Source organism: Falco naumanni, chromosome 3 (genome assembly GCF_017639655.2).
Source record: "Falco naumanni isolate bFalNau1 chromosome 3, bFalNau1.pat, whole genome shotgun sequence".
Classification (NCBI taxonomy): Eukaryota; Metazoa; Chordata; class Aves; order Falconiformes; family Falconidae; genus Falco; species Falco naumanni.
The window spans coordinates 34496952-34514474 of NC_054056.1; the positions used below are offsets into that span (position 1 = coordinate 34496952).

Consider the following 17523-nt stretch of genomic DNA (forward strand, 5'->3'; position numbering starts at 1 on the left):
CTCCCAAGGCTTTGGGTCTCTCCAGTGTGGATGTCTCTATGTGAGCAGAGTGTCTGGGGTTCTTCTGTGGTGGTGAAGCTCTGAAAGAAGTGTCCATGACAGGATGAGGTCGGTCCCTCCTGAATACCCAGTATTGATTCTTTACTTGATCTCTGCTGACTGGAAAGGGAGCCCGGGATGACATCACACTGTGGGCACCCACCTTCAGGTGGGTGGATCTCACTGATTTTGGTGTTGGCAGGATTGAAAGTACTGCAATACGTGGCTGTGATAGGGCTTGTAGGTACCCACCTCCTCTGCTGGGAATGGGCTAACACGCTGCAGAGCATGGCATGAGTCGGGAAGAGATTCCAGGACCTGTGAGCAGCCAACTTAGACCTTTCCAGAAAACTCAAGTTTGACAGACTTTCATAGTGCTCCTTTTAGGGAGGGCAGGAACACAGAGTCAGGATCTGGCCTGCAAAGGGGTGCACAGTTTTTGGTGACAGAGGGCAGGGAGGAATGCAGGCAGGTAGGAGACAGCGTGTACAGGCAGGAGCACGGGCGGGTGTTTCTCCAGCACATGCAGCTGTGTTCGGAAGTCCCCCTGGCCCTCCTGGTTGGGAGGTGAGGCAGCAATTATGCTGATTGAAGGCCCGGTTGATTATTGCACAACAGTGGAGGCAGTGCCCCTTGCAGCTGCATGGTTCAAAGCCTGCAAGGAGATAAGGATCTGCCTTGCAGAGCGCTTGGGGAGCGCTAGGGCAATCCAAGGACAGCTCTGGCCACGCCACCCTGCTGCAGCCCTCACCTCTTCCAAGCTGGCATCTTGCTGAGCCTACAGCAGAAAGAGGGGAGTTTCCTTCCCCCTTCCCCACTTACCCCACCCAAGGCCTTGTAATTACTCAGGAGCTCACACAATTAGTGTCAGCTTTCCTTGCTTACCAGCCTGTTCATGCAAGCTCCTGCTCCTCAGCCTCCATGGAGACTCTGGTCTTTGCCTTCCTGCCTTGGTCATGGAGGGCAAAGTTAAAAACCCAGATGGCTTCATGAGCAAAGCCTGTTTTTTTGTCCAATGGGTGGTCTCTGCCAGTGGTGAAGGACTGAGAAGACCTCCAATGGGTAGGGTGTGTGTAATGTCTCCTCTGGGTGGACTCTTGGGTATCTAACCAAGGTTAGGTCATGCTCTACTGGACATACCACTTAGGTCTTTATCTGCTTTTTTCATTGGTCTTGTAGGAATATGGTGGTGTTGGGAGCTCTCATGCTCTGCGGGGTTAAATCAGTGATTGGATTCAAATTCTTGGCATAGAGAGATGGACAAATGGGCCTTACAAGCCCTGTTGCAAGTAGTTTAATCGAGACTAACACTGAGCTATCAGACTGGCAGTGGAAATGTAAAGAAACCTGATCACACTCCTGAATTTGAAGCAGTAATGTCAGTGCCCACCTTGCTGTAGCCTTGAAGCAGCTTCCCATGCAGCAACCTACCGGCCTGTGCCCCCTGCCCCTAACCCAGGGCTGAGCTGGTTGAATGTTTTCCCCTGGAAGAGCTTTGCTATGGACAACACTCACTGGAGAGGGTCCAAAGCTTCCCAAGATCTGATGGCTCTGTTGAGCTGTGTTGGTTCCCAAAAGCCCACCTCTTCAGCAGCCTGGCTGGTATGTTACAGGGCCTGGTTCCTCCAGGAGTCCCAGCTATGGGGCAGGACTGGGGTGTCTGGAGTTGGAAATGGATGGTGAGAGTGGGTAAGTAAAATCCGCTTCCAAATCAGACCTCTTTTCCTAGCAGGCCCTTCCTGTAGAAAACACCGAGTCTGGGTCATTTCAGCCTTCCCGCCCTCCCAGGCAAGGGAAGCTGTTTTCTGATACATGACATGTGCCAGTTCCCGCAGAGATGCTGAGATACCTGCCATGTCTCCGAGTGTCGCATGTCCTGCCTAGGTCAGTTGCCTCCACAGTTTTAACTTGCTCGGTTGGTTCTAAGCCCGAAGAGCTTGGCTGGACCACAGCTAGACATAAATCATTAGTGGGGTTAGGGATAAAAACCACATTACAAAGGTCATTGTCCCATCCTGACCTTGGATGGGACAAAATGCTTGTCCTGTTCTTAGAACTCCTCCAAGGGCTTGAATACCACGTCCTCCCTCCAAAAGTCCATTTCACCATCAGAAACTCTAACCCTAATGTTTAACCCGGCTCCTCCCTGCTGGTGTACTGCCCAGTCTGCCCAGTCTACCTTCCTGAGTGGACTGCGGTCTACATGTGTTGCTCAGCTAGGAGACACTGCCCCGAGATAGTCACTGAGCTCTCCACCTTGTACATTTAGCTGTTAAACTGGTCTATCATAGGAGAAGCAGCCATCAGATCTCCAGCCACAAGATCTTCCTAACCCAGGTGTCCCTGGCAGGTGTGTTTGTGCTGGTGGACAATGTGTATTTAGAAGTTGGTTCCTCCCATTGCTGCTTCATGCCTGAGCCCAGAGAGGCTGGTCACAGTCAATCCAGGTATCCGGTGTATTTCTGCTACAAGGGTTGCCCACTGCATAGGTGACCTCAAGTAGTCAGGTTCTAGCACGCTATGAGTTATTAGCTATGGCCCCTTGGGGAGCCCAGCAGGGGCTTTCAGCTGGACCACTTGCCCAACAGCACCCTACAGCTTTGCTGTGGGGACAGCTCTTTCCATGAGGAAGAAAAGGCATCTCTTGAGACTTACAACATCTTTTATCCAAGTACATCAGTTGCCACACTGGTCAGGATCAGGGTGGGTGTGGGGTCTGCTTATGTCAGCTGTTTGATGATGAAGTATGTACTTAAAAACCATGACACACTTTGGTAAGCGAGCAATGCAATTAACTTACTCAGCCAAGGCAAGTCCACTGCTGCAGACCAGCTCACAGCTGACAGACCCTCCTCTGAAGAAGACCTTGCTTGGACTGGAAGTAAATGCTTGTGATGGTTGGACTTTCTCTGGCAGGGTGCTGGCTCCTGACCCTGCAGTGATCACGGTGGCTGTGCTGGAGGCCTGCTGGAACTGGGGGGCTGCCTGGCCTGGCCATCACTGCTGAAGACCTGCATGACGTTTTGCTAAGGGAGGGCTGGAGATGGAACATACAGTGACTATCCTGGATGGAACAGAGACCAGCCCATGGGGAAAAGGGCTTTATGTGAACATCTGGAGCCCTGGGTGCTCCCTCAGCACTTGCCTTAGCACTGGGCATATCACTTTTCTCTGCCCTGGGCTCCACTTTATGCAATCTGTCTGCAACCCATCATCTAATTGCAGTAGGTCCAGCCCTTTCCTAGCCACCTCTGTTGTCTGTCCTGGGAGCTTCCAGGAAAGGAAAATGAGATGAGAGGAAGGAAATAACCCAGGGAATGGCTGGGACACATTTGGGATGGGACAGGAGTGGGCTGAGATCTTCAGCCAAGGGGAGGCAGCAGGACCCTTCCCCCCTCCCCCTTCCCGTGCACCCCTCCACTGTGCCTTGACTGGAGATCAGCTCTGCCTTTGCTTCCCCCATTAGCAGCACCACAGCACACAGGGATGTACAAAACAGTGAATGCTTTTTATTTTGCTGCTGGAGTGTAACCACCGTAATTTCATAAAACTCAAAAAAAAAGAGAAGTGATTACTAAAAGGCATAATTTTTTTTTTCCTTTTTACACAAGACCTAAGTAAACAGACAAGTTTCTTTTTAAAAACATTATAAAGTGTCAAGATCCTATACCTCATCTGCATATTCAAAGTGATGCTGTCTGATACAAAAAGCATTGGGTATAATAATTTAGCTATGGCTCAGACCGAAAAAAGAAAAAAAAACCAAACAGTCATCTGGGCTTAATCTACATACTACTACGATTGCCCACGGAGTTAAAAAGGAAAATATGCAGTTCTTTGTTGCACAGAAAGAAACAGCAGGGAAGTCCAGAGTTCACTGGGAGATCATTTTCTAAGGGGAAGCTGAGTGCGGCGAAACGCCCCCCCTCCCCGGGAATGTCTGCCAGAGCCTGCAAGCAGGACCCCAGCTGGCCCGTGACCCCCCTGCTGCACAAAGAAACCAGCCACATTTTTCTCCCACCAGACAGTATCCCATCCAACTCCACCCGCCAAACTGCACCTACCCAGCCTGCTGGAAGCAAGTAAGATGTAAGACCCTAGAAACAGCATGGAAGTCACGAATCTCCCTGTGTGCTTCCCCACTGGGACTAATAAAAACCAAACAAACCTAATGAAAAAAAAAAAAAAAAAAAAAAAGAAAACGACTCGTTCTATTGTAGATAGAGCAAGACTCTTTGCTTCCTCAGGAAATCTGTTACTCATAAACCTCCTCATCTGAAGCTCACAGCCTAACCACCAGAGCATCAGCCTTACTGCAAGACTCATAATATGAATTTACAAAGGCAAAAGTTTTTAAATACGCATCACCAGACCTTTCTCAAATAAAGCGCTGCCCATCTGCGATGGCTGTGTTGCCTTCCTTCCCACTGCTGTCCGCACCGTGTGCTCCAATCTGACTGACAAACATGGAGAATAGAAGTGACATATGAGCCTCTTAAACAAAATGCAGATAAGAGCACACCTGTGCCACCGGTGAGAGGACACAACTATGAATTCCTGCCCAGACTTATTCCCCCATATGAAATTCAACCATGATCGATTCCCAGGCAAAGCCTACAAGCTCTTGGTTTGATGGTTAGGGCATCTCTGCTTTGACATCCTTTGGGTCTAAATCACCAAAGCTCTTGCTACTGGTTTGGAGCCCTGTCCCTGCAAACTATGGAGAGATGACAGCTTTCCATGGAGGAGGTGAGGGAGGTGGATGGAATGATGAGGTATAAAACTGACTTTGTCCTTTGCTTCTGCAGAAAAAGGCAGGGTGAGGTGGTTGGTTTGTAGCCAAAGCCATGGGGGTGTCTGTTGCTTATGACGTCTGCCAAAACCCAATGGAGGCAAATGGAGCAATAACAGAATTGGCAAATACATCAGATTTTTTTTCAATATCTTGGCATCTGAGGTTAAACAAGATCAGTGTACGAGGAGAGACCCCAAAAGCAGCCCAAACCATAAGCCCTTGGCTGCTTAGGCTTTGCTCTGGTGCTATGCGTCTACTGAGCTCCAACCTTCCCTCTTCCCCAACTGTCCCAACATTTCTGTGAAGGAACTGGGCTCTTTGTGAATTTTTTTCACCCAAAACCTGGTTGGAAGACCCCTCAATTTCCCCACCCTGTTAGGTTTCTGTAACCCTGTCTAGGCTGAAACATCAAGGAGCTGGTACCTCAGAGGTAGGAGCCCAAGTCTGTATCAAAAAAACCCCAAATATTTGGCAGTCCAACCCAGAGAAAACTTGGAGTGGGTTCAAGCCTTCCATGAAAGGACAGCAGCACCTAGGCTGCTGAGGTGTCCTGTCTATGGGAGGTGACAGCAAGTTCTGGGACAGGAGGGAGATATTCATTAAAGAAAAAAGAAAAAAGAAAAAAGAAAAAAGAAAAAAGAAAAAAGAAAAAAGAAAAAAGAAAAAAAAAGAAAAAAAATAGGACAATTAAATTAGCATGGTTTTGGGGTTTTTTTGCAGTGACTCATAAAACTGGAGAGTATCAAGATGCCACTCTGCCAGCCAGAGGTGCTCAGGTTTTTGCCACATGGATTGTAACCGGCCAAGGACTACCCTTACACTAGAAGCTCCCCTGTTTTTAAGGTGGATGGGTTGATGCTACATAAAGCAAAGGGGCACTGCGAAGCCTGTCCCCCTCGTGTTCCCTCTAACAAGCCCACTAAGCCGAGATCTGAGTGTACTCTCATCAGAGCTCAGCACTGAGCATTGCTACTATCAAACCCTGCATGCAGGAGGCGGCAAGTTCCAATCGCCAAAGGAGGCTGAATTCAAGCCCCGCTGTCCCTACCCCAACCCCAACTCACAAGCATCGTGGCTGAAGCCTTGGACCACTTGCCCTGGGCAACCTGCCATGCAACGCTCCCAGGAGCATGGGTGAGGAAACCATCTCTTCTTCTCACCAGGGCAGAAACACCTCCAAGCTTGCAAGGCGGTGGTTCCCACTGCTTTATCCTAAACTCTGCGCAAACCATGGCACAGCCTGTTATGACTGGGGAGCACACGGGACCACAAGGTCCTCTGGCTAAGAGGGATTTGGGCTGTCCCATTGCAATGCCAAGCCACCTCCTTTTGTCCCCGGGGATGAAGCAGCACCTATTTTAGCAGCAGGACACACCCGGACAGTGAGGGAATGGTGACCCACCCAGCATGACTGCTGTCTTACAGGATTAGGCCTTCCTATCAGCCCCACTGCTCACCCTTGCCAACAAACACACTCTGACCACTGCCACCCTTCCTACGAGGCACGGGAATCAACAGTCTGGAATGGGGTAGGAGAAACTCAGGGGGCCAAGGGATGTCCCGCAGTGTGGAGGCTAGGACAGGCCCAAGGTGTGTGTTACAACAACTCTGGGGCCATGTGTGGAGGGTCCCCACCTCATCTGTCACCAGAGCCCATGCCACGGGGTGGCTATCCCTGCCGTGCAGCCAGGCTGGCTCCTATCAGGAGAGGAGGAGTGGTGCTGGAAATGGCTCCAAGCTCCTCCTCTGCCCACGTGTGGTGGCATGAAGCCATCCTCTACCCTTCTGCAGGTACTGAAGTTGTCTAATCCTCACCACTTATCCGAAGAGATCAGCCCTCTGAAGCAAATGTCTCTGGATAGTCTATGATTTGGAAGGCACACAAACCTCTGGAGATACCCAACACAGGCCACTGAAGGCATCTCAGGTTGGGTGTCCCAATACCACCAGACATTTTATGACTAGCCCTCCTTGCCCCAACAACTGCGATCCTCTGCAGCTGAGGGGGTGAGCAGCAGCGAGCCCAAAGGACACTTGAAGCATCCACTGGGCCACACGTATGCCCTGGTGACAGCGGATGGCAGCCATCCATGACTGAGTGCTGGGGATCGGTCTGAGGAGGCCATGGGTCACCTCCTTGGCTCCACTGGGAAGAAATGGGAGAAAGAAAGGCCAGAGGACGTGCGGAAGACAAACATATTTTTTTAAAAGTTTTTTTTTTCTTTAATTAGCAAATTTCTTATCCTTGTCAAAAGAAAAAAAAAACCCACAACCCCTATGTGCCCACCGCTCCAGCTGCTGCAAGCGTTCAAAGGCAGAAAGTTGAGAGATGTTTAATGTCCCGGCTCAGGGGCAGATCTGAGTCCACCCCACCAGGGCACGTGCCAGGGGATTCTGGGGTGCCAGGCGCTGTGTTACAGATGTGGGAAAGGCAGATGCAAAATTTGGTGATGTGCCCTTGCTAGGAGCACCCAAAATCCCCCAGGAAAGCTGAAGCCCAGCCCCTTGGCCAGGAGACACAGCAGTGGAGGACATGGACATGCCCTGAGATGCACACTGTGTTCCCAGGACACTGCAGCCAGAATGGGGGTTTGTGCCGTGGCTCAGTGATGGGGACATGACACAAGAGAACCCACCACCCCGTACACTGAATTTGGAAGCTATAAATAAGAGCACTCCACACTTTGGGGGACTCAGCGCTGACCCTGCACCCTGCCAAAGCTGGGTACCTCAAAGCCTCACCATGGTCCTCAAGTTTCCCAGAGCCTCTGTCTTTGCTGCAGCAAGCCCCCAATGAGCCCCATCTGCAGCATCCTGGCTGGCATCAAGGCAACAGGGAGAGGGTGATGTGGCACAGGGGTCAGGAGACACAGAATAGTGCTGGGGCACTTAGCTCAGCCCTTCCTGTGGCCAGAGGGCCAGCACCAAGCTACAAGCTGCCTTTACCTCTCCCTGCTATCACCATCTTCCCCCCTGAGGCCACTGCACCATCCCCACTTCTGTCCCCACTGCTACAGCCCTTATTTATAGGGAAGAGGTGGGAAAGGGTTTTTCTGGGAGTGCTCCAGCCCTCCTGCTCCCCATCCCTTCCCAACTGACACAGACCTGCCTGCATCACCCCAAACCAAGCACCCTTTGTCCAACCCTCTCAGTGCAATGGGAGGGGAAAGGGAGAAGGAGGAAGGCGATGAAGAACCGTCACATGAGCTCATTGCCTGTAACACCAAGAGTCAAAGGGTAGTGCTGCCTTCCCTCCTCAGGGCTGTAGCTGGAGAGAGCAGCCTTTTTCTGGGCTCCAGCAATACGACCGTGCTGTGGGTGCTGGAACACGCTGGTGGTGCTCCATGTCCCCCCACCCCAGCTCTGGCAGTGGGGCGGCGCATGAGGTGCACAGGGCTGGGCAAGGAGGTGAGGGGGTGGGATGTGTGCGAGTGCCCGGGTGTCTGTGTGCACAGATTTTGGCAAGAGGTCATTGAGGTTACATGATGCAGCATTTGTTCTTGTGGTTATGAGGGTCCTTAAATCGGAGTCTCTGCTTTGGTCGGTATTTTTCCAAGTACGTCAGCTGCTTGCTGTTGATGGCTCCTCTGCGCTTCCTGCGGGGACAGAGAAGACCCAGCACAGTCAGTGCTGTGGCAGGAGAAGACCTCCCACCCCACAACCACTTCTTTCAGGGTGCTGAACTGCCCTGTCTGTAGCATAAAGGGATTATGGAGGCTGCAGCCATGTACATTCTTCAGGGATGGAGGCGGGCACTGACCCCAGCAGCTCTTCTCACTCATCAGCCCTGCAAGTCTCAAGACATGGACAGCTGGGAAGGAAACAATTGGGGCAGCTGCCAGAAGCAGGCTGCCCACTGAGAACCCCCCAAGATGCTCTCAGCTGCTGCCCCAGCCTCCTGCAGCCCTGATGCAAAGGCACAGGGTGCTTGATATCAGCACCTCCCTCTTCTTCCTCCAAAGAGAAAAGCAACCCTGCTGCCACCCCAAAAAACTGGGACATGCCAGACCTCCCTGTTCCATCAGGAGAGGGGCTGCTTTCTCCCCTAACACTGAAACACTGCTCGACTTACTGTCGGATGAACTGGATGGCGTCTTCATACTTCATCCCACTCTCGATCAAGGCCAGCGCAACAAGGACGGGAGCACTGAAAGGCAATGGCAGCAGCGGTCACTCCCCAGCCACGCGGCCCAGAGACTGACATCCCAACTTGGGATGGGGGGACATGCCATGGGGCTGTAATGGTGGCATTGCAGACAACTGCCAGTGGTGACTTTTAGTTCGTAATTTCTTGTCATTTTACTGCAAGTGGTGCCCCAACCATGATTCTGGAGCAAGACCCCTATGACAGGGCTGGCAGCTGTTTCCTGCTCTTCTAATGAGCACAGGGACTTTGGAGGCAAATCTATCGGAGAAGTGGATGTGAATACACATGCAAAACCTGACCTGTGCTGTGGGGAACAGCAAAATGCAGCAGCCCTCAAAAAGGATCAGCTCCCGGTTGCAGCGGCATTTTGCAGTATTTCCACGATGAGCTCTTTAGCAAAAGCAAAACAGCCACAGGGCACTGGCAGGACAGCACCGAGCCACCCAGATCCCCTCCAGCGCCCAGGGTTTGGCCATAAGAAGCACAAGGAGAAGCTCCGGCAGCAGAACGCCCCGTCAACACCTGTTCCCACTCAGATTTTACTGCATGCAAAAACCCTGCTCAAAGCGGGACCGGGGAAGGGAAGGAGCAGAGTGGGCATGGTTTTCCCTCTCCTCCCTTCATGGGTGGGGTGGCAGCTGGGGTGCCGGGCTCTGACTTACCGCCCCAGGCCGGCCACGCAGTGCACGGCCACGCAGCAGCCAGGGTCTTCACAGAACTTGGTCTTCAACAAGTTGAGCCAATCTTCCACTATCTTGCTGGGAGGAGGTGCTCCATCATCGAACGGCCAGTCCTGCGAGGCGGGGGCAAGGTCAGGGCAAGAGAGAAACACTGTCGAGACTCTGGGGGAAATCTCAGGGAGACTGCTTTTTACTCAGGGTGGTGGTGTTTGGGACCTTGGCAGTGGGGAGACAGATGCACGTGCCAGAAAGCAGGCTCACAGCGCAACTCTGTGGGGATGCAGCGGATTCTGCGGCACCATCTGGCATGCAGGAATCCCCCAGCTGCTTTGGCTCAGGGTTTGCAGCCATACAAGCCTATGTTCGGGGTCCTCCCATCTCCTATGGAGAGTTTCAGCCTTGAGGAGCACCTACAGGATCTGCAACATGGTTCCCATGTCCTCCAGCCTCTGCAGACCAGGGTGGCCATCGTCTGCCTCCTCCCCATTCAGATGACCACAGATAGCTTCGGGGCGATGCAACTCCCATCTTCCCCCGCAGCAGCTCCCGTCTAAATCCAGTACTTGGGAGCACAAAGCCACTTTGTAGGAAGTTTGAGCAAACGTGGCTTTGAGGTGGCTGAAATCTCAGGGCCTGACGTGGTGCTGAAATTCAGCTTGCTGCCACATGTGGTGGGGAAGCTGAACACAGAAATCCCAAAAGGATGCTCTGGGGACCCCCTAACGCAGCACTAGAGAGAGCCAAAAGGAGTGAGACAGACCCCTCCAAATGGGGCCATTTAAACAGCATCCTTCAGGAAAGGCTGTTAAGGGGCACAAAAAACCCCCAACCCCTTCTTCTGCGCTTCATCCTCAAGCTGCAGGGACTCAACATCAGAGCTTGGTGACAAAGTGGGTAAAAGAGGTGCCGCATTAAGCATTCCCCAGTCCTAGGTTCTGCTAAGGAGAAAAGTGTCCCGTGCCATGCCTGCGACTGCTGCAGCATCCTGGGAAAATGACGGTGTCTCCCCATGGGCACCGGCAGCCAGTTAAGGCTGCACACCTCTCCCAAAATGGGGCTTTCTCTCCCAAAATGAACCTGGCAGAAGGACCATGGCCACTGGCTATGCAGCAGTGAGAGGCACAGGAGGGCAGCATCACTTGGAGGGGATGCAGCATGGTGAGCCCTGGTGTGTGGGAAGCACGGGGCCATAATCCTTGTATTTTGAGGAGCGAGTTACTAAGCTGCTGTGCTGGAGTCATCCTTGGTGTAAGATGGCAAAAGAAGCTTCTTCACTTCAGTGTTTGAACATCTAATGTGATTTCAGTTGGGCTTTGCTAGGAAAGGAGCACATTGGGCTTCAGAGCATCCTAAGACTTGAGTCAGCCCACCCTGTGCAGCCTGCTGCCTGGCCTGCAAATCCATCTCCTCCCTACGGTGCCCAGAAAGCTTCAGCCATGAGTGCAGGTCACTGGGCTCACACCAGGGATGACACACCATGCCACAAAACCATCAAATCATACAATGGTTTGAGGTGGAAGGGATCTTCAACTATCATCTAGTCCATCGCCCCCAACATGGGCAGGGACATCTTTCACTAGGTCGGGCTGCTCAGAGTCCCATCCAATCTGACCTTGAATGTCTCCAGGGATGGGGCACCTACCACTTCTCTAGGAAACCTGTTCCAGTGTTTCACCACGCTCATTGTAACAAATTTCTTCCTTATATTCAATCTAAACCTATCTTCTTTCAGTTTAAAACTATTGCCCCTTGTCCTGTCACTACTGGCCCTGGTAAAAACTCTGTCTCCATCCTTCTTATAAGCCCCCTTTACGGGCCACAATAAGTTCACCCTGGAGCCTTCACTTTTCCAGGCTGAACAATCTCAGCCTTTCCTCACAGGAGAGGTGTTCCATCCCTCTGATCACCTTTGTGGCCCTCCTCTGGATCGGGCTCGTGACAGGTCCGTGTCTTTCCTGTACTGCGGACCCCAGAGCTGGACACAGCACTCCAGGGGGAGTCTCACCAGAGTGGAGCAGAGGGGCAGAATCCCCTCCCTTGACCTGCTGGCTGCGTTACTTTTCATGCAGCCCAGGATACGGTTGGCTTCCTGGGCTGCAAGCGCACGTTGCTGGCTCGTGTCCTGGTTTTCATCCACCAGTATCCCCAAGTCCTTCTCCACAGGGCTGCTCTCAGTCCATTCATGATACTGGGGGTTGCCCTGAGCCAGGTGCAGGACCTTGCACTTGGCCTTCTTGAACCTCATGAGGTTCACATGGGCCCAGTCATCAAGCCTGTCAGGGTCCCTCTGGATGGCATCATCCATGATGGGTATCAACCACACCACTCAGCTTGGTGTCACCTGCAAAGCTGCTGAGGGTGTACTCAGTCCCACTGCCTACGACATTAATAAAGACATTGAACACTACTGGTATATCAAACACAGTACGTCCATCCTGCACCATAAACCTTCCTACCCCGAAACCCACAGAGTGTTGATTCTCCGGCAGGATTTATGCCCCATCTCCAAACTGCTGGAAGATCTGCCAAGCAGATGCCCATGGCATGGGACATCCACGTCTGGCACAACATGGTAACCACCTTTAGAGATTGCTCAGGATCCCCTGTGAAAGAGCCAAAAGCAGAGGACGGATCCAGAACACTCAGGGAATGTGTCCAGTATGGGACCACCATACATGTGGGCACCGTGGCTGCGAATGCTGGCACCATGGGACACCACACCAGAGCCAGGCCTCACCTAGCTTGTGCCTCGTTCCCCAAAGAAAGGGACAGTGCATGTAGATATAAACTATATACAGAAATACATTTGATCCAGGTATATACAGAGATATCTCTATATCTGCATACATCTATCTATCCATAGACACAGAGGATAGAGATATATCTCTATACCTTATACCCTATATTGTTCCTATATAGTTATAGAAACATATAGAAGCTATATAGTTTCTATACAGTGTCTTCTGTAGTTTCTGTATCTAGGATATTGTTATCTCCCTATATAAAACATATCCTAGATACAGATATTTCTCTATATATGTAGAGAGGTATGCATATCCTAGATATAGAAACCTGGAGGACTCCAGTCAGAAACAGGGTAAAAGGTGGAATTTGATGTGTAAGTGAGCAGATATGGCATCCTACATACAGATTCTATAGGTAAGATACTATCTTTCTTTATAAGCTATCTATATAAAGATATAGCATCTGTATCTAGAGAGATACAGATGCAGATCTGTGTCTAAAGAGACACAGGACCTTTTATCTACCTATACCCTGTAGGATATAGGATATAGCGCTCTCTCTCTCTCTCTAGGATATACATTATACAGAGACAGCTATACAGAGAGGACCTACACACACAGGACCACCCCAGGAGACATGAGGCACTCCCAAACCCTTTCCTAAATAATGAGCAGAGCCTCACCCTCCAGCTGGAGCTCAGCTCCCTGGCAGGGCAATCACGCCAGACATCATCTCCAATTACTTATCAGCCAAGATGCAGCGCAGGCAGCTGCCTGCTCTTCCTCCTTGCCTTTTCCTTGCTGCCGGCTCCCCTTCATCCCCCTGAGCTGCACCAGCCGGCTGCTGGAGCTGGAAGAGCAAAAAACCCGCCCCCCCCCACTCCCTGGATAAGATAAAGCTGGGGGTAACAGGAACCACGTGCATCTTCCACGTGGGATCAGGCGCTCTCATCCCCTGGATGCTTTAAAGCCTGAGCAACAGGCAGGGAAGGCAGCTGCCGACTGAACCGTGTGAGTCACAGTTTCGGGTGTGTGGGCAGTTCTTGCCTTTTTTTTAAAGCACCAGCCTGATCTCAGCCTGGGGAGTGGGGAGCTCGCCCCGAGGGTGAAGTTCAAATCCTGCTCCTGGGCAAGCGTGATGTCGCTTTGGTCTATCTGAAATGCAGGGTGTTTAGCAGAGCTGAGGGATGGGAGCATTTAAGCATGGGGAGAGCAGCCCCCCCGGTGCCCATCCTGCTGTGCACCTACCATGACGGTGATCCCGTCCTTCTCCAGGGGGGTCTTGTCATAGGTCACTTCGCACACTCGCACAACTGTGGTGGCACCATACTTCTTCAGGTCCTGGGGAGAGAAGGAGAAGGAGGGGTCTGAAAAAAACTTCTGAGTGAACCCAAACACATCTGAGCCCTGCTATGGCCTCATGGACCACTATGGACCATAAAAAAGCTCCCTGTCCCATCTCTGGACCCTTGAGCAACCCCCCTGTGATCCATCCAGCCTGGGAAGCGTAAGGAAATACGAAATCCCAGGGCACCATGGGATTTTTACCCAGCACCGAGTCACAAGCACCAAAGGGGCTGTTTATTCTTAAGCCCCCGACAGCCACACCAGTAAGAACTTTACATCCCATACAAAGAAACATCCCCACCACAGGTGCAAGTCTCCTTCAGGAGAAATTATTTGTGCCTGGCCAGGTTGTAACTCCCATGGCAGATATACACGGACGTGGCTGCGGAAGGGGGGAGGGGGTTGCAGTGCACCCTGCAAATCTTGCAAATCGCTCAGGGGCTCCTTCTTGACCTCACTGCTGTATCCCATCATCACTCCAGTGTGCTGCAGGCTTGGGTGTGGGACTTGGGCTGTTTCCATCGTGGCTTGTTGCCTGCTGCAAGGATTGCCCCTGGATTATGTGCAGGCGTACCGGCCTTGCTGGGCACAGTGTGAGATCATCCCCTTCAATGATCCATCTCCTTCGTTCCCTGTGTTTGCTCACCAGACCACGGCAAACCTCCACACACTTGGCAGCTCAGCCAAAAATCTAAGAAGCTGGAGAAAAGAGGAATTTTTCCTCTTTCTCACTGGTGCTGTCCCCATTGCCTTGTAGGGTATGGGGTGGCTGTTCCCAGATCGCAACCACCTTCTGCGGCTCTCTTGAGCTGGTGGTGCTTCCACGTGTTCTTTTGGATGTGCATGGGGGGGGTTTTCCTCGAGCTCACAAGGTGCCTCTGGTGCCAGCACACTGGACCTCAGCGCACTTTAGGTCTCAGGTAAAACCCTTTCGCCAGGCCCATGCACAGCCCCAGGTCCCACCACAAATGCAGTAACAACCCAAAATGGCTCCTCATAAGCGGAAACCACTTGTGCTGGCTCATCTGAACCTGCAGGACACAGTGTTTCTCCCAAGCATTGATAAAAAGAGCAAGCTGAAGCCTTTTGCCGCCAACCATGGACACACATCCATTAATCCCACCCCTCCAACTCCCAGCTATTGCCAGTGCTGGAGGCAGTGTTCCCAGGCAGGGCATCTTCACTGGCTCTTACAACACTGAGCCCCTCCAGCTCCTTTTGCAGCACCCTACAGACTCCATGCACTGGAAAGATGCGGGATATTTGGGATGAGAAGTCCTTGCTGAGGTGCTGGGAGATGCAGGGGAGGTTGCATGCATCCATGTGTGCCACTGCAAAGCCCCTTGATGTGATGTGCTGGTGGAGCTGGCAGGGGATGCAACAGCAATGGCGAAACTTCTCCATCTCTGCCACGCCCAAACGCCACACTTGAGGTCCTCCAAAACATTCTACCCCAAAAAGCGGGCAGTGATTGGACCCACTGCCCTGGGATGCCACCGGGGGCTCTGGTACCAAAGGGATGCACCACTGCTGCATCCTACACAGGATTGATCCCTGTTGCATCTCAACATCAGCTTTTAGTCCCAAAATGCGCAGCTGAGCCCCTGCGTTCCCCCTCCAGCCTCCCCTCCTTACCTCCAAGAAGGTGCTGAGTGTGGCATTGGTGGGGTTATGGGTGATCAGGAACCTCATGTTTTTGTAGCAGACCTCCACTGGTGCAGGGCGGTTCATCCGGGCCATGGTGGGATGGGAGGAGGATGAGGTGGTGCTGATGGTGGGAGAAAAACCCAACAAAAGTGTGGCGTGGAGGGGAAAAAAGACCCCAACAACTCCTCTGCACTTAAAAAATAAAAATAAAACAGGATCGAGAACTCAATATACAGATGTTGTGCAAATAATCCCAGCTCCTGGGAGCGTGCCTGATTCCTCGACACACTGCAAGCCCCCCAGTGTAAAAAGCCAGATGGGAAAAAATAATATTAATGGTAATAATAATATTATTAATAATAATAATAATAATAACAATAAAAATCCCTTTGCTGTAGTGTCGGCGTCCTCGGCGTGTGTGTGACAGTGTGTGGCTGCCGCCTCCGGTGCCGCACGCTCCCTTGCGCTCTAGAAAGGCCTCTGCATGTGGGGTGGTGGCGGTGGCGGGAGGGTGACCCCCGTCACGTTACCCCATCAGGGTATGTGGAGTACTTGGGGGCGGCACAGGGGGCCGGGAGCCTATGGGGCGGCGTCGGCGGCGTCCAGCAGCGGTCCCTCGCTGGGGCGATCCATGCACGGGAGCCTTGAATGGTTGAGTCGGAGGGTCGGGGTGCCGGGCGAGACGAGGTGAGGCGGCTGTGCGCTGCTTCACAGGGCGGGCTGCTGGGGGCTGCGGGGCTCAGAGCTGCTCCTCAGCACCTTCATAAATCCCGGCGGAGAGCGAGGCTGCAGGGGAGGGAAAGAGAAACATGGTGGTGAGAGTGTTCTCCTCCCCAGGCTGGCTCCAAGGAAGCCCCTGGCTGGGACAGAGGGGACACGGTGCCCCCACATGTGCCGGCACCTGCTGCATCATATGTACATACAAGCATCCCTGACCATGCTTATGTTCGCAGGAGACCATAGATTAGAAAGCCAGATGGTATTTAAAGAAAAAGCCGAAATACCAGCTGAAAATCCGAAGTGACACTGGAAAGCTGGGGGAGGCAACTCACATTTCCCTGCAAAAGGGAAAAGCACATGGCAGGGAAGGGGCTTGCTCTCATGCCACTCAACATCAGCACCCAGCTGGCGTATTTAAGCACCCGAGCCATGTGGGCCGACTCCCCTGGCACCCACCCTGTCCCCCCAGACCTCACCTTTGTATCCCCGAAACGCACGGTGAATATTTCCACCCCAAACACAGCTCTCTGCCCGAAACCAGCCACCGCTCCCCCTAATCGGCCACATGCTCCTGTGCTGCTCCAGCAGCTAATGTCCACCAAATGCACCCCTAATGCTCTTAGGCAAACTAAGCCGCCTGCAAATGAGCTTTCTCGGGAAGGGGCGGGGGAGCAGAAGAGAGGGTCGTGGGTGCACTGTTTTGCCAACACTAGTGATGGACATGCCTCCCTGCTCGCTCATCCGCATCCCCATCACTGCTGGCACATTGCTCCCTATAAAGTACCCTGGCACTGCAACCCAGGGCATCTTTGCCTTCCAAGGATGGCAATGCAAAGAATTAAGAAAGAAAATCAATTCCCATTGTGGAAATGCCAAAAGCCAAGAGAGGACAGGCTCAGGGGGAGGTGAGGATGCTGCCAGCCCCGCTCAGAGCGGAGGGAAACCCAGCGCTTCCCCGGGTCGTTACCCTCCGGACTCTTGTTTTGAAGCTGGTCCCTTCCCCAGGTCAGCAGCTGCTTAGCGCCGCGTGGCCAGAGCCTCAAAATAGACCATAAGCACATAAGTAACCCAAGCCAAGCCAGCATGCACCCCCTCACCTCTCCTCCTGATGCCCCAGCACCCACAAACTTTCCCCTCTGTGTTGTTGTAGTGTGATGCAACAAGACACGGTGGGAGAAGGGAGGTGTGCTGAGAACTGACAGCTCACCACACCATCTGGGTGCTCTCACTGGGCTCCTCCATGCTCAAGCATCATTTACAACTGCTTGCTGGCTCCTGCATTGCCAGTGGTCTGTGGGAATAAAAAAATCAAATAGCAAAAAAACAAATAGCAAAGGGGAAAAAAGCCAGGTGAGGTGGCAGGGGAAAGGGGGGCTGTTCTCCTGAACATGCCCAGCTTGGCTT

The 17523-nt window shown here is 52.4% G+C and overlaps 1 protein-coding gene across 4 annotated transcripts in view; it reads right to left on the reverse strand.

Annotated features, from left to right (window-relative positions):
* Positions 1–3528: 3528 nt before the first annotated feature.
* The window catches only part of PTP4A3 (protein tyrosine phosphatase 4A3), a 45901-nt gene continuing 31906 nt past the window's right edge, over positions 3529–17523 (reverse strand). For 2 of the 4 annotated variants that reach the window (XM_040586048.1, XM_040586047.1), the window contains exons 2-6: positions 15388–16185; positions 13654–13746; positions 9644–9774; positions 8907–8981; positions 3529–8430 (exon numbers count right to left, since the gene is read on the reverse strand). In XM_040586048.1, the coding sequence (XP_040441982.1) occupies positions 8313–8430; positions 8907–8981; positions 9644–9774; positions 13654–13746; positions 15388–15492 (522 nt within the window). In that variant the 5' untranslated portion in view covers positions 15493–16185 and the 3' untranslated portion in view covers positions 3529–8312. Of the gene's footprint in view, positions 8431–8906; positions 8982–9643; positions 9775–13653; positions 13747–15387; positions 16186–16322; positions 16345–16595; positions 17165–17523 lie in introns of those variants that run through there. The other 2 variants (XM_040586046.1, XM_040586050.1) reach the window with 2 other exon arrangements.